At 40.2% G+C, this 16,343-nt stretch overlaps 1 protein-coding gene across 2 annotated transcripts in view; it reads left to right on the forward strand.

Annotated features, from left to right (window-relative positions):
• The window catches only part of VPS41 (VPS41 subunit of HOPS complex), a 102,052-nt gene that overhangs the window by 72,601 nt on the left and 13,108 nt on the right, over positions 1 to 16,343 (forward strand). The window contains exons 6-7 of one of the 2 annotated variants that reach the window (XM_060195837.1): positions 2,468 to 2,530; positions 4,680 to 4,745. In XM_060195837.1, coding sequence (XP_060051820.1) covers positions 2,468 to 2,530; positions 4,680 to 4,745 — 129 coding nt within the window. The remainder of the gene's footprint in view (positions 1 to 2,467; positions 2,531 to 4,679; positions 4,746 to 16,343) is intronic. The other variant, XM_060195838.1, reaches the window with a different exon arrangement.

Raw genomic sequence — 16,343 nt, forward strand, 5'->3', positions numbered from 1 at the left:
ACACATTGGTGGGGTCTTCAATCCAGGGAAGCCTGGCCGGCATCCTGATGACATCTGGAACCTGGTGATTGAAAAGAGAGTTAACATACGAAGCCAAACAAATTGTTGAGCAATCATGGACCCAAAGCTTGGAATAGTGGAGAGGAAGTGTTAGGGGGGTACTCACTGCAAACTCTAGTGTACTTCTGCTTTCAGGTATATATTTTGCAGTACTTTACGGATACGTGTGAACATATGCTCTCTCTCACAGAAACTGGTGTATATCTAGGTTTTGGGACTTTGTTAGAAAGTGAACCACCTGAGATGAAATTAGAGTATACTATGAAAGGAAAGGTCTCACCCGAGTAATGAAGCTGAAGGGTTGTCATTCCACATGTGAAGTCTCTGGACACAGTCTGAAGTGAAGCATGTTGAGGTGGCAATCGTTGTGTTGATTAGGTTGCGATCGGCAGATGCAATATTATTTGATATGGATTGGGAGAGGCATACGGGAAAGTGGGCCCTATCCAAGGGTTCCAGGACTGGGGGAAGTAGGGGCTCTATAGTGGAGATGTGAGGTTCCTGCTGTCTTAGGGTTCAAAAAGACAATCGATAGTTAATGTTATCATCACATTATTTGGTAATTGGGTTAACTTTGAAAAGTCCTTTTGTTATGGTTTGCTGTACAGTACCCAGTATCTTGTATATAGCTGTGCTATTGGGTGCCTCTGATCTACTTGGTCTAGGCTTTTGAAAGAGTCCACATATCAAATACACAGCCTATATATTAAAAAGATTCAGTTTGTGTTTTGAAAAACTTTGAGACATACAATTGATTTTCCCCCTCTCATATTATCCCTCCCACCCACTCCCACCCCCTACTGGCCCAGGAAGCCGCATGTCTACCCCTCACCACAGGACTTTTACTTTGGTGCCCTACTTACAATTTGATCAGGTCCTGCTTTTAGTTTCCCTTTCAGATCTTCTTACTCAACTTCTGTTGATGAGTGGGATCATCCCATACTCATCTTTATCTTTCTGACTTAGCTCACTTAACATAATTCCTTCTAGCTCTGTCCAAGATGGGTCAGAGAAGGTGGGTTCATTGTTCTTGATAGCTGCATAGTATTCCATTGTGTATATATACCACAGCTTTCTCAGCCACTCATCTGTTGTTGGGCACCTGGGTTTCTTCCAGGTTTTAGCTATTATGAATTGTGCTGCTATGAACATAGGAGTACACACCTCTTTTTGGTGGGGTGTTATGGAATCCTTGGGGTATAACCCCAGGAGATTAATTACTGGATCATATGGAAGGCCCATGTCTAGCCTTCTGAGAGTTTTCCAGACTGCTCTCCACAGAGGCTGGACCAATTTACATTCCCACTAGCAATGTAAATAGTGATGTTAAGAATGATTCCATTGTTAAGAAATTCGAACAGCAGTGCTTCTCTGTAGTGGCTAGTTTGTGAGGGTGTTATTGACTGGGGAGGGAGACAAAATAACTTTTTAGGTTTTGTTTCTTGGTTTGAGTGGTCCTTGCTGAAATATGTTTAATGTATATTTTTGATTGGTGTATTTTTCAGTTTGCATATTATTGGTTTGGCTTTTGTTTGTGTAGGGAGAATACGGTGTTTATATGTGGGAAGAAACACTATAGGGCTGGCAAAAGAGGTCACTTTGCCAAGCACATGAGCTACACCTGAAACAGGCCCCCACCACACTGAAGGAAGCTTTGGTGCTGTGGTCTTTTTCACTTTCTGTCTGTCTTTATCTAAAAAATAAAAGTAAATCATATAAATTCAGAACTTACAGAGAAGGGCTAACTCATGTTTTTAAAAAGTTTATAGGAGGTTTCAGTCAAAACCAAGTGGGTGTTCTCCTTCAAAATGTTATCTGTATGAGTGTTCAAGTTTTTTTTTTTCTTTTTTGTTAGTAAACCACTCAGAAAAGAGACTAAGTGAATACAGTGACCTGGGACACCCTGAAGGGGCACCAAGTAGTATAATCGTAAATGTTATATTTATATGCTCTCAATAGATTTAGCAAAACATTATAAATGAAAGCAGTTCACCTCATCTCCCACAGCATTGATCTGTATGGTTGATTATATCTGACTCAAAAAAAGAAACTCCTTTTTCCTTTATGGAGAAAAAAAAATGATTTCTTTAGGGATACCCATGGGAAGTTTATCAAAGTGTATTAATAACCTATCCATATATATTTCAGTTTTTAGCTGGTATTTAAAAAATAAATTTGTGATGTCTAAGCAGTGGGAACTCTATCCATGAGATGCTTATAAAACTTAATTGCAGTGGAGAATTCTCACCTTGATAGAATTTTCATTAGATATTTGACACAGATCACAAGAGCCTTAGATTATTAAATATTTTACCTTTTTTTTTTATCAGTATTAGGGGATCTCCTTGAATATCAGCCTTTGCTGCTGCTGACATGATGAACTGACACCATCCATTTACTTTTTTAGGTACAGGTGTTTGGACTGTATTCTGGAGAAGAATTTCACGAGACTTTTGACTGTCCCATTAAGGTAAGTCTTACTTTTAATTTTTCTAAACCTTTTTTCAAGGAAGGCCATAAAGATTTCAGAATTCGAGTTCTGCCAGTCTTGCTTTAATCTTGGCAGTAAGCAACCATTCAACTCTTGTAATGTCCTCGGTCCTATTGGAAGCTGTGAAAGAGGACAGGGTGTGTGTTACGTGATTGTATCCAAGGTCTGTCCTCATGAATTTTGTTGAGTGTGAAAGGATAAATGTGTGTGCTCATATGCGAGTGCTCGCTCTCTATCTCTCTCTCTCTTCCTTCCTCTCTCTCTGCCTGTAATTAAAGACTCAGAGTGATTGAAAGACAATATTAAAGAGCCCAAAGCTGAGAGAAGTCATAATAGTTATTCTTTAAGTGGTGACTGCATATATATTGTGATGTTTGACTGGACTTTAATAAATGGACAGGGCAGATGGCAAAGCTGACTTTCCATGTGAAAGAACAGTATAATAGAAATGGAGAGGCTAGAAAGTTCAAATTGTGTTCAAGAAGTGGCAGATAGTCTATGGTTTAGATGGTGCATAAAATACTAACTTAGCAAGAGAATTGTAGACGCATAAAGTCTGGCTTTATGGTCAGGCAAAGGAACTTGAACTCTATATAGTAGATAAGAAGAAAATTGTTGAGTGTTTAAGAGCAAAGAAGTGACTCAAACTGAGCTAAGCATGAGGAAAACAATAATATAGTGACAATAGACAGTATAGATTGGAGAGCTGATAGAAGGCAAAAAGGCCAGTATCAGATAACAGTCATGGTAGTAACAACTGCTATGATTGTTAAAGAAGGATCATTCAGGTTTTTGGTTTTTTTTCACTTGTTTATTCAAAGCTCTGTCAGTTAAAAGTTGAAAAAGATAGCATCTGGTGTGCTTTAGAAAGACAAGTCTGCCAGAATGGCAGGTAGCCTGGTCTTCTCGGGAAGAAGATTCAGTTTAGAACGTTAGTGCAGTATTCTCAACAGGACACTACAGGATAGCAAGAGAAAGGGGCAGAGTCATGTTCAAGATGGAGCAGGAGACATGGATTTGGAAAACCTTAACAAATCTTAGTTATGAAGTGGTTAAGAGGATGCAGGGTGGGAAGACTGAGGATAAGTCTAGGTTCTTGCCTTGGTAATAGTGTGTAGACACACTATCAGTTGCCAAAGGGGTGGTTTGAATAAGAAGATGCTAGTTTGGTCTTGAGTTTAGGTAACTGTAGTACAACCAGTGGAATTGTTACGGGGACGGGGGGGTGGCAATATGAGGTTTTTAAAAACAGAATGAGTATTAGCTCTCAAAACACAAGGTTGAGCATCATAATTGAGTATGAAGAAGCCATATTAAAAAAATTAAAATATTTGATTTATTAATGAAAACCATAGGAGGAGGAGGAGAGAGAGAAAGAACCAGACTCTCTGTGGTCCATGTGCTGCCAGGGACTGAACTTGGGACCTCATGCTTGAGAGGCCAGTGCCTTATCCACTGCGCCATCTCCCGGGCCACTTTTTTTTTTTTTTTTCCATCTAAGAAGAATCTTATCAGACAAAGAGAACCAGGGGACTGGGAACTGAGACTACAGGTAAAAGAAAAGGTCCTGAAGGATCAGCTCTGAACTCTTCAGCCCTGCAGTTCTTATGCCATTTCCACAGGCAGGGTCGTAGGGTAGCTAATAGTCTGGGAGGCTGCATCGTCCCCACCTGCCCACCTGAAGCACACAACGGCTGTGAAGCGTTCAGACAAGGAAAAAGCATGAGCAGGTGCTTTCTGTGGACTTTGGCTATTAATGTTTTTCCCTTACAAGCATTTGTGACATCTTGATGTCTTATTTGATCTTCTTTGCTGTCTCTGAAGAAGCTATATCTACTCAGAGGGACCGCACCTCGCCAAACTAGAACCAAGTTACTGTAAACTTTAGCTTTGATCAGCTTTCATAGAAGGCTTCCCCCCACACACACACACACACACACGCACACGCACACGCACACAGACGAGAATAGAACTCAGATATCACCAGTTACATCCTGTTGAAGTGCGCTATGTCCTCCTGAACTGTCACGGTGCATTTCAGATCATGCCGCCTAGAACGTACAAGGGGTTTTCTTTCTGTGCTCTCACTGGATTCCTGATCCCATGCTGGGTTTTTGTTCCTTTGCAGATTGTCGCTGTGCATCCACATTTCGTGAGATCCAGTTGCAAGCAGTTTGTGACTGGAGGGAAGAAGGTAAGTCCTATGTGTCCGCTAGTATGTGGGGACCTGGAGCTTGAACCTGGGTCCTTATGTATGCTAGTGTGTGTGCTCAGCTGAGTGTGCCACTGCCCAGCGCCCCGTCCCATCCTGCTCCTTGTTTCTTAAAGGTCATTAATTATAGGAAAGAAAACATTAGAAAGGATGTCAATGGTGATGTCTGCATGACAGCACTCAAACTCGGAAGGTGGAGTTTTTGTGTGTGTTGGTTTATGTTTTTAGTAATAAGTCTGTAGTTCTGTAAGAGCTTCTAGACTATCAAGTTTGCATAGTTGTTACACTAAGTGTGTGTAACAGGGCTATCATACTCATTGTCCTCTTAGCATCCCATGTCATTTATACGAAACTTTGGACCAAAGCGAAGTGAGCATTGTGAGTAGCAGAGTACTTCGACATTCAAGCGCCAGTGTAGTACTGTGGGAATAAGTTAGAATTTATACGAGAGCATTCTGATAGCAGTCAAGTAAGTAGAATTCACCAAATGCTCAATAGTCAGGAACTTCAGGGACTTGACTTCTTGGTGATCATTGATGACAAGTTTTCTGTGTCCAGTGTTCAGTTAGAAGGAGTATTCCTGGGATCGGGTGGTAGTGCAGCAGGTTAAGCGCACGTGGCATAACGTGCAAGGATGGGGGTAAGGATCCTGGTTCAAGCCCCCGGCTCCCACCTGCAGGGAGGTCACTTCACGAGCGGTGAAGCAGGTCTGCAGGTGACTGTCTTTCTCCCCCTCTCTCTTGTCTTCTCCTCTTCTCTTGATTTCTCTCTGTACTATCCAACAACAACGACAGCAACAACAACAATAATAGTAACAACAACAACGATAGACAACAAGGGCAACAAAAGGGAAAAAATGGCCTACAGGAGCAGTGGATTCATAGTGTAGGCACTGAGCCCCAGCAATAACCCTGGAGGCAAAAAAAAAAAAAACAAAAAATCCCAGAAGTAGTATTCTTTTTTTTTTTTTTTTTGGTAGGACATAGATAAATTGAAAGAGGAGGGGAAGATAAAGACGAGAGAGAAAGACACTTGCAGACCTGCTTCACTGCCTGTGAGGTGACCCCTGCAGGTGGAGAGCCAGGGGCTCAAACTGGGACCCTTGCGTGGGTCCTTGTGCTTCAGACTATTTGCGTTTAACCTCTGGTACATCACCACCCAGCCCCCTCTTTTTTTTTTTCAGTTCAGTTCCCCAGAAATGCATTTGTAGAATTTTATTCCCAAGCACAAAGCAGTGTTTAATTTTTTAAAAAAATTTTTAATTACCTTTATGTATTTATTGGATAGAGACAGTCAGAAGTCAGGAGGGAAGGGAGGGACAGAGACGTTGAGAGACAGAGAGACACCTGCAGCCCTGCTTCACCACTTGTGAAGCTTTCCCCCTGTAGGTGGGAAGCGGGGGCTCGAACCTGGGTCCTTGTGCCCATTGTAACATGTGCACTCAACCAGTTGCACCACCACCCGGCCCGTGCAGTGTTTAATTTGTATATTCAAAAATAAAAATGATTCTGTTAAATGTTGTTAAATTAGAATCTAGGGGTTAATATTTCCTTTTTTCCCTTCCTTTTTTTCTCCTCCTTTTTTTTAACCAGGATTATCACCAGGGTTCAGCTTCTGAATAACAACTACATTGCTTCTAGTGTCTTACCTCTCCCTCCCTTTCTACCCTCCCTCTTTCACTCCTATTTTTCTTTATTTGTTTCTTCTTTTATTCTTTATAGAGACAGAACTGGAAGAGGTGGAGAGAGAGGGGAGAAAGAGAGACTCTCAAAGCTCTTCGCTCCCTGGAGATGGGAGGTGGGGGCACAAAGCCAGTTTCTTAGGAATAGTAATATGTGTGCTCTACCTGGTACGTCGCTGCCCAGACCCAGATTAAAATAATTTAAAAGAAAGAAGCCTCACACTAACGGGTTTATATACATATATAGCATCATATGTAGGGCATGATTTAAGTATATGTGTGACATTTAATTATTCATTAAGACTCATTTAATTATGCATGTCAGTGTAAAGTGTTACTTCATCACTGGTAGATATTTTAAAAGATTTATTGACATACAATTTGCATATCATACCACAGTTTACAGCATACATTTCGTGGTTTTTACTATATTTAAAGAACTGTGTTCCTATTACCATAATCTAACTTTAGAACATTGTCATCCTTCCAAAAGAAGAAATCTTATCTTTTCACACTCATTTCTTTTTCTTTTTTAATTTCTTTTTTGGAGGATTAATGATTTTAGTGGACAGTAAATGATTTACAGTGGACAGTAAAATTTCTTTTTCTTTCTTAATTTCTTTTTTGGAGGATTAATGATTTACAGTGGACAGTAACATACAGTAGTTTGCACATGTGTAATTTCTCAGTTTTCTACGTAACAGTTCTACTCCTCTAGATCCTCCTCTGCCATCATGTTCCAGGACCTGAACGCCACCCACCCTCCCCCCAGAGTTTGACTTTGGTGCAATACACCAACTTCAGTCCAAGTTCTGCTTAGTGTTTTCCCTTCTGATCTTGTTTTTCATCTTCTGTCTATGAGTGAGATCATCCCATATTCATTCTTCTCTTTCTGACTTATCTCACTTAACATGCTTCCTTCAAGTTCCATCCAAGATGAGGTGAAGAAAAAGAGAGACAGGCTGGGAGTATGGATCGACCTGTCAACGCCCATATTCAGCGTGGAAGCAATTACAGAAGCCAGACCTTCCACCTTCTGCATCCCACAGTGACCCTGGGTCCATACTCCCAGAGGGATAAAGAATAGGAAAGCTATCAGGGGAGGGGATGGGATACGGAGTTCTGGTGGTGGGAATTGTGTGGAGTTGTGCCCCTCTTATCCTATGGTTTTATCAATGTTTCCTTTTTATAAATAAAAAGAAAGAACGAAAGAAAGTGAATTCACCAGTTTTAATAGCTGAGTAGTATTCCGTTGTTAACACTCATTTCTTCTCCTCATAACCCACGTCCCCTTCCTAGCCCTACACAGCCGCTAATCTACTTCACTTATCTTTAAAATTTTCCATTTCTTGATACTTCGTATAAGTACTGGGTATTCTGTATGAAACCATATAATATATATGGCCTTTGTGTGTGACTTCTTTCATTTTTCTAGGCTTTGCTGTATTATAGAATTTATAAATACTTCATTCTTTTTTTTTTTTTTTTAACACCAGAATGTTGCTCAGCCTTGGCTTAATGGTGATGTGGTGGATTGAACCTGGAACTTGAGAGCCTCAGGCATGAGTGTCTTTGCATAAATATTATGCTATCTACCCTCAACCTCATTCCATTTTTAACTAAGCTGTATGAATGTGTCACATTTGATTTAACCATCTGCCCTTTGATGAACACTTGGGTTGGGTTGTTACTACCTTTTGATGGTTAAGAATAATGTTGCTGTAAACATCTACACTACTCTGTGTATGGCCTTTTTTTTTTCTTTCTCCCTTTAGGTACAGAATTATTGTGGCATGATTTTGGCATTAGTGTGTTTTGTTTAAAATAGACTTACCTAAAGATATTTGTGGAAATATTTCTGATTTAATCAATGTGTAGCTGTGATTGTTAAAACTAGGACAAGGGGGCCAGGCTGTGGCACATAGTGGGAAGCACAGTGATAGCCACAAGGATCCCAGTTCAGGCCCCCGGCTCCCTAACAGCAAGGGGGTCGCTTCGCAAGCGTTGAAGCAGGTTTGCAGGTGTCTTTTTCTCCCCTTCTCTGTCTTCCCCTCCTCTCTCAATTTCTCTCTTTCCTATCTAACAACAACAACAACAACAATGGAAAAATGGCCGCCAGGAGTAGTAGGTTTATAGTGCAGGCACCGAGCCCCAGAGATAATGCTGGAGGCAAAAAAGATAAATAAATTTTTTAAATTAGGACCAAATATTTTAGACGGCGATATTAATAAAAGGTTTCTGTGGGCCAGGGAAGTGGCCTAGTGGTTAAGTGTCTGCCTCGGGTTAGATCTATAGCATCATTATATGAAACAGAAAGAGACAAGTGTACAAGTAAAAAATTATACATGGTGGAACTGTGTTCTTTTCTTTGCTTTCATACACAATATTTGTTTTCCTACTACAAAGATGATTTTAAAAGGAATAATTTTTGTGAATTGATTATTTGCATTTCAAAATTGCTAGTGATTTTTCAGGAGGAGTTTTTTTTTTTTTTTTAATAACCAAGTTATGGTGTTTTATATCATTGACAAATGAGAAATAGCAACTACATTGACTCAGTAACAACTCTGATCATTTCAACTACAGTTTTTGGCTAGCATCATCAACAAGTCTAAGAGTCTAACATTTAGTAAATGGTGATAGCCTTGCGATAGTCATATATATATAATTTATAAAAAAGAAACATTGACAAAGCCATAGGATAAGAGGGGTACAACGCCACACAATTCCCACCATCAGAACTCCGTATCCCAACCCCTCCCCTGATAGCTTTCCTATTCATATATTGTAGAGAACTGAGACCTCTGTGTCTAGAGTGAAGATCATAGAGGGGAGAAATACTGTGTAGCTGAAAGGTTATGACCTTTTGCTTTACAAAATAACTTAATCTATATTCAGATGAAGAGCAGTCACGTGAAGATCACTTGCGGGAAAGACATCCTTAACTCTTAACACTCATCTTTCCTCAACTGACAATTAAATGACTCTTGGAAGTAGATGCTGACTTGTCTAAAAAATGGTTGAAATGGGGGGTCGGGCGGTGGCGCAGTGGGTTAAGCGCATGTGGCGCAAAGCGCAGGAACCGGCGTAAGGATCCCGGTTCGAGCCCCCGGCTCCCCACCTGCAGGGGAGTGCTTCACAGGCGGTGAAGCAGGTCTGCAGGTGTCTGTCTTTCTCTCCCCCTCTCTGTCTTCCCCTCCTCTCTCCATTTCTCTCTGTCCTATCCAACAACGAATTGCGTCAACAAGGGCAATAATAATAACCACAACGAAGCTACAACAAAGGCAACAAAAGGGGGAAAAAAATGGTTGAAATGGTACAGAGATTAGAGAAATGAAATAGGTAAAAGAGAGTGATTGACACATAGCCCTAGTATGTTGTCATTTCAGAAGACTATCTGAAAGGTACATCTAAGTCAATATGTGAGTTTGATTTTTGTTCAAATAGTATTCCTGTAAAAACATCTGAAGTAATTAGAACATAGACTTTAAAATAGCTCTGAGAAATAAAATAACTATAGCAGAAAGAAAGCCTCAAACAGTAGTTTGACACACTTCCTTCTCATGGTCCTACCTTCCTTGGTCTTTAGAGATAGCTGCTTATCCACTAGGGAGACTAGGAAAAGGAGGCTATTGCTCTGTCTGGCCTAAGCTTTTATTTTAGGTTTTCAAGGTAACTTCTCAGTAGTTGAATGCCATAGCTGGATTTATGGACTCCACTGCTTGACACATGAGCATAAAGGCTTATTCTAAATTCTGTTTTGTTTCCATCTTTAAGCAGAAAGAAATAAGCACATTTCTTAAAAGTGCCGTTGGAGAGAGATTTCATAAAAAATGGTAGATTTTTCTTTTTGAAGTAGAACTCTTGTGTACCAAGAAGTCTAACATATAAGCATAACAACAAGGCTTCTATTTTAGAAATAAGTCTGGCAAGCAGGTTTTGTCTGATATATATATATATATATATATATATACTGTCCAGCTTTCTATGTCAACAGAGAAATAGTGGCTTCCTGTGACCTTTACCTTTGCACTTTGAAATGCATTTCAGAGTAACCTGCTCTACTACTTTGAGGAATCACTAAATGGTTGCAGTTCTTGCAGTCAAGTCCGTTTTCAGAAGTGAGGTGATCAGCCGTTTGGTGTTGTGGTGGGGTAGAGTGAGAGGACCTGACCACCAGGACTGGACTGGCTGCTTTGGAGGCTGGAAAATACTGGTCAGAACTGATGGGATGGAATGAGGAGAAAGCCTTTCACTACTCAGGGATGAAGGTCTGTGGCCTATGCCACAGGAAGGATGGAGATTGTAGCACCAGCTAATTTATGCTTAACTTTTGAGGGGCAAGCTGCAAACCACAGATCGCATTTTGAGTCCATTTTAGAGGAGGGACTCACTGGGGGCTTTCTTTTATTTTCTTCTCTCTTTTTTTTTTCTTTTCTTTTCTTTTCCTTTCTTTTCTTTTCTCTTCTTTTCTTTTCTTTTCTCTTCTCTTCATAGTACACATCTATTTAGAATTCAGATGGACCAAGGAAACACCACTAACCATGAAACAGGTGATTCCTTCTATTTGCTTAGAGATCCCACTTAGTCTGCTCTCCAGTGGACTCCTGGGCTGCTGCTTCTGCAGGTGTTCAGATGCTTGATAATTTTTTTTTAGATTATTTATTTATTTATTCCCTTTTGTTGCCCTTGTTGTTTTATTGTTGTAGTTATTGTTGTTGTTATTGATGTTGTTGTTGGATAGGATAGAGAAGTATGGAGAGAGGAGGGGAAGAGAAAGACAGACACCTGCAGACCTGTTTCACCACCTGTGAAGTGACTCCCCTGCAGGTGGGGAGCCAGGGGCTCAAACCAGGATCTTTACGCCGGTCCTTGCACTTTGCGCCACCTGCGCTTAACCCGCTGTGCTACAGCCCGACTCCCTTTTTTTTTTTTTTTTTTTAAGAATTTATTTATTTATTCATGAGAAAGATAGACGAAGAGAGAGAGAAGCAGACATCACTCTGGTACATGTGCTTCCAGGGATTAAACTTGGGACCTGATGGTTGAGAATCTACTGCTCCACCTCCTGGACCACCAGATGCTTATCTTAGGAGCCTTTTGCATACCAGCTTCCCTCACACAATGCTCCACTGATAACGAGATGATCAGATGCACATCCTGATGGTTGTACAGCGAGCCATTGCATGGTGATTGCCTATAAATACTTTCATTTCAAGATGCTCTGTTGCAATTGTGGTTCCCTTCCTTTGAATTCCTTTCATACTGTAAACCTGACAAATTCGTTTTTAAAAACACCAGTTAAGAGGAATTAAAATACAAAAATTTAACCATCACAATTTTTTAAAAAAATTTATTTATAAAATGGAAATACTGACAAAATCATAGCATAAGAGGGGTGCAATTCCCAGCACCAGAACTCCATATCTCCTCCCCTCCCCTGATAGCTTTCCTATTCTTTATCCCTCTGGGAGTATGGACCCAGGATCATTGTGGGATGCAGAGGGTGGAAGGTCTGGCTTCTGTAATTGCTTCCCTGCTGAATGACTGTCACACTTTTTAAAATCCAACCATTAGATAAGTTAAAAGGATATGCTTTGGGTGGTTTTGCAGTGATGGAAGTTAAATATTGAAATCCAGTACTTATGAGATAATTCACTCTCAAAAGTAATCCTTCATAGTTGCTTTCAAAATTAAGGTTTTTTTTTTTATTTGTTTTTTGTCTCAAATATCCCCCCGCCCCGCCCCGCCCCCAGCATGCTGCTCAGATCTGGCTTTTGATGGTTCTGGGGACTGAACTTGAGATTTCAGACCTCAGTCATCGAAGCTGCTGGCACACCCACTATGCTGTCTCCCCAGAATTCCCAGATTTGGGGGTCCTTCAAGTCTTTGAGGTGGGTCCTTGCATAGCAACTTAAAAAAATAATTATCTTTTATTTCTTTATTGGACAGAAACAGCCAGAAATTGAGAGGAAGGGAGACATAGACGGGGGGAGGGAGAGACAGAGAGACACCTGCAGTACTGCTTCACCACTTGTGAAGCTTTCCCCCTACAGTAGGAACCCGGGGTTTGAACCCAGGTCCTTGTGTATTGTAACATATATGCTCAAGCAGGTGTGCCACCACCAGGCCCCATCCATGCATGGCAGCTTTATTTTCCTCAATGATCTCCCTTGTTTCAGATTCATCTAAGCCTGTTGAGAATAGCTTTTTTTTTTTTTTACAGTGAGTTCAGCTAATTTATTCCAGTGTGATATCACCATACTGTTTGCACTGTTTTCCAGAATTCTACTGCTAAGTCTACCATCGCTGTCTTCCGAGAGTGATGAACATCCTCTTTATTCCTTGCTTTAAAAACATCTTTCTTTGCATGTTGATGGTTTGGATTCTTTTTAAGTATTTTGGATAATCCATAATTGCAAAAAGTCATTGATTAGTGCAGAAGGCTCTCATCATTGCTTTTTCACGTGGGTTCTACACCAGTTGATTACTGTTAACTCTGGGTGCTCTCCTCTCTCTCTCTCTCTCTCTCTCTCTCTCTCTCTCTTTCTCCTCTCTCTCTCCTTCTCTCCTCTCTTTTCTCTCTCTCTTTCTCTCCTCTCTCTCTCTTTCTCTTCTCTCTCTTCTCTCTCTCTTCTCTCTCTCTTCTCTCTCTTCTCTCTCTCTTCTCTCTTCTCTCTCCTCTCTCTCTTCTCTATCTCTCTCTCTTCTCTCTCTCTCTTCTCTCTCTCCTCTCTCTTTTGCTGTCTCTAAAAGACAATGGCTAAGGCTACACAAAGCGAGGGGGTTATAGTTGCAGCACTTATAAATTGCTATCATCACGTGCAAACTAGATCACAGTTGTTTCACAGCAATAGTTGACTTAAACCTGCCTCTTGAAAACAACCTTGTGTCAGGGTCCAAGTTAGATACTATGGGCTAGTGGAAAGAAGCTCACGACTCAGACTACTAATCAGAATAAAGATTTGGTGAGAAATTGAGTGTCCCACATCTTTCATGAGGGAAAACCGTGCCCATGCTCATATAAGTGGGGGAAATTTTGTGACTCTTGACCTTCAGGCATCGCGGATCCCACTACCCTTGTGTGCTTCATTTCGGTGTTCTGATTTGGTTTCAGCCGACGCACTGCTTTGCTATTTGGAACAGTGAAAATGGGAGCAAACTACATGTCTAGCACCAGGGAATTAGGTGTGTCAGGGTCCTGCAGCCAGCTTCTGTCAAGGTACTTTATGAAAATGCACGTATGTTCAGATTTCATTGTCTTTGTAGAAAGACCATATGTGAAGCTGTATTCAAGAAAGGCTGTACTGGATTAATTCTCCACGATATCTGGACCGTGGCCCGTTTTTCCTTCTTTTATAGTTACACATGTATTACTTATTACTTACGTAATACTGAAAAGTGAGACTAAAAGAATTAGCAGTGTCAACTATTTGGGTCTCTTTTTAGCTGAACTTTGTAAATCACATGAAACTCTCAACACTGATGACATCTTTTCTTAGCTCAAATACTCTTGAATATCACATTTTTTCCCCTAGAGTATTGTAACCTGTGAATCTACTCAATTTTCTTAAGCATTTTCCTTATTATTGGCACTTGGAGTAGCACATAGAAATGTCTGTCTTGTGCTTCTGAATGTTTTCCCACCACTAATTCCTAGGATTAGAATCATGGAATCTTTTATTATAGTTTATATATTGCCAAAGGCAACTGCACTCCAGGAAATATACCCTTTTATACCAGCAGTATGTAAATGTGCTTGCTCACCACATCTTTTCTGTAAGTTGGATATAGAAAGAAAGCTATTCCGTTGTTCTATTTTGTAACTTCTTTGAATTATTAGTGATTCTGAACATTTTAATTTACTAGCCACTTATATATCTTCCTCTATGATTTCTCTGATTGTATTCTTTGCTCGGGGCAGCTTTTAATATTACCATGGAAGCCAGGACAATGAAGACTGTCCATTTGATATTTATTGTCAGTTTGAGCACAAATTATTGCTGCTTACTGAATAGCCTGCAGCCTTTCCTGCAATTTTGGTTAAGTCTGGAATAATTATTCTTGTTTCCAGGAAAGCATTATATAGGAGTTATAATGAGACTTTAGAATAGACTCTGAAGTGTATCTGGAAAGATGACTGAAAGCTACTTCATGGCTGTGAAGCTACCCCCAAACTGTCAGGCCTGCTGGTAATAAGCTAGCAAGGGGACAGGTCATCTTACCCAGTCCAAAGGCAGTTTATTGGGTTCAGTTTTTTTATGCAGACAGCATCCCGGATCTTTATTTTTCTCCTTCTTTACTCTGAACGGCACTTGCTTGTTTACATAAACCTGAGTGCTTAGATAAGTTTTCCAATCATTCTAATCTGAGCAGCTTTGAATTTCTTTTTCTTTTATGTATATATAAAAGAAAATATATGTATATATATAATGTATATATATATTGCCTCCAAAGTTATTGCTGGGGCTTGGTACCTACACTATGAATCCACTGCTCCTGGAGACCATTTTTCCCCCTTTTGTTGTCCTTGTTTTTATCATTGTTGTGGTTATTGTTGTTGTTGGATAGGACAGAGAGAAATGGAGAGAGGAAGGGAAGACAGAGAGAGGGAGAGAAAGACAGACACCTGCAGACCTGCTTCACTGCCTGTGAAGCGACTCCCTTGCAGGTGGGGAGCCAGGGGCTCAAACCAGGATCTTTACTCTGGTCCTTGTGCTTCGTGCCACGAGAGCTTAACCATATATATATATATATTTTTTTTTTACTGTGCAACCAACCAGTTTCTTTTCAGTTGTCTCTGATTGATACTGTCCAGTTAAAATCAGAGATATTTGTTCTCATCTCACAGAATATCAGTTCAAATCTAATCCACCAGTCGATGATTTTTATGTTTTCTCTACTGCTGATGGTGGCCAAACCTTTAACCCAGTCCTGGGACTTGAATCCTTAGGAAGCTGCACACTGGAATGGAAAGGGGGGGGGGGGGGGGACAGGATATCTATCTGTCATTAACAACCAGCTCTGCTAAGTCTGCTGGCTCTGTAGTAGAGATGGTTTTTTTAATGGTAAGATTATTTTTCAAATATTTCAATCAATTCTGAAAGCACATTTACACTTGTGGCTTTCCAGATGCAGATGATGCAGATCACGAATGTACGCAGTCCTCCACCTCCCATGCTAGGTGCTGAAACCATAGGTGGAAATCTTGTCTTTTAGTATAAAGGAAACTGTTTCTAAGTGGCATCACTGGTGTGTAACTTCTGTGTTCACCTTGAATCTTTAAATGTCTTGGCCCCAAAAGTAACAGTTACCTATGTTGATAGGGTTTTTGTTGGTACCCAGCATTAGTAATTTGAAGGACTTGTCCAAAAATCTCTCTTGCATTGGAATTGTGTTTTCTCAAGTATTGTTGAAAAGAAGTGAAATCAACTCTAGAAATCTTTCTGTATAGAGAGACTTTCCATGGTGGAGTTTTATATGTTTGTAAGATCACATGATTGTGGTCTGGGTGGTAGTGCAGTGGATAAAGTACTGGACTCCCAGACATGAAGTCCTGAGTTCAATCCCCAGCAGCACTTGTACCAGAGTGATGTCTGGTTCTTTCTTTCTCACCTCCTACCTTTCTCATTATTAAACAAAATCCTAAAAAAAAAAAAAAAAAAAAAAAGTAGTATCACATGATTAAAAGCCTAAATTTTACTGCTTCTAAACATATTACATGACCTCTAGGGAAAGGAGATTGAAGAATTATTCCCTGCCTAGAAAATCACCAGTTGTCTGTTTCTGTAGTGCAGTGGTTATCACGGTCACCTCACATGAGAAAATAACCAGTGAATTTAAATTTAATAATGTTTTTGGGAAATTCCCTTTTTCTTTGAACTACATGTTTTATATTC

Source organism: Erinaceus europaeus, chromosome 8 (genome assembly GCF_950295315.1).
Source record: "Erinaceus europaeus chromosome 8, mEriEur2.1, whole genome shotgun sequence".
NCBI lineage: Eukaryota > Metazoa > Chordata > Mammalia > Eulipotyphla > Erinaceidae > Erinaceus > Erinaceus europaeus.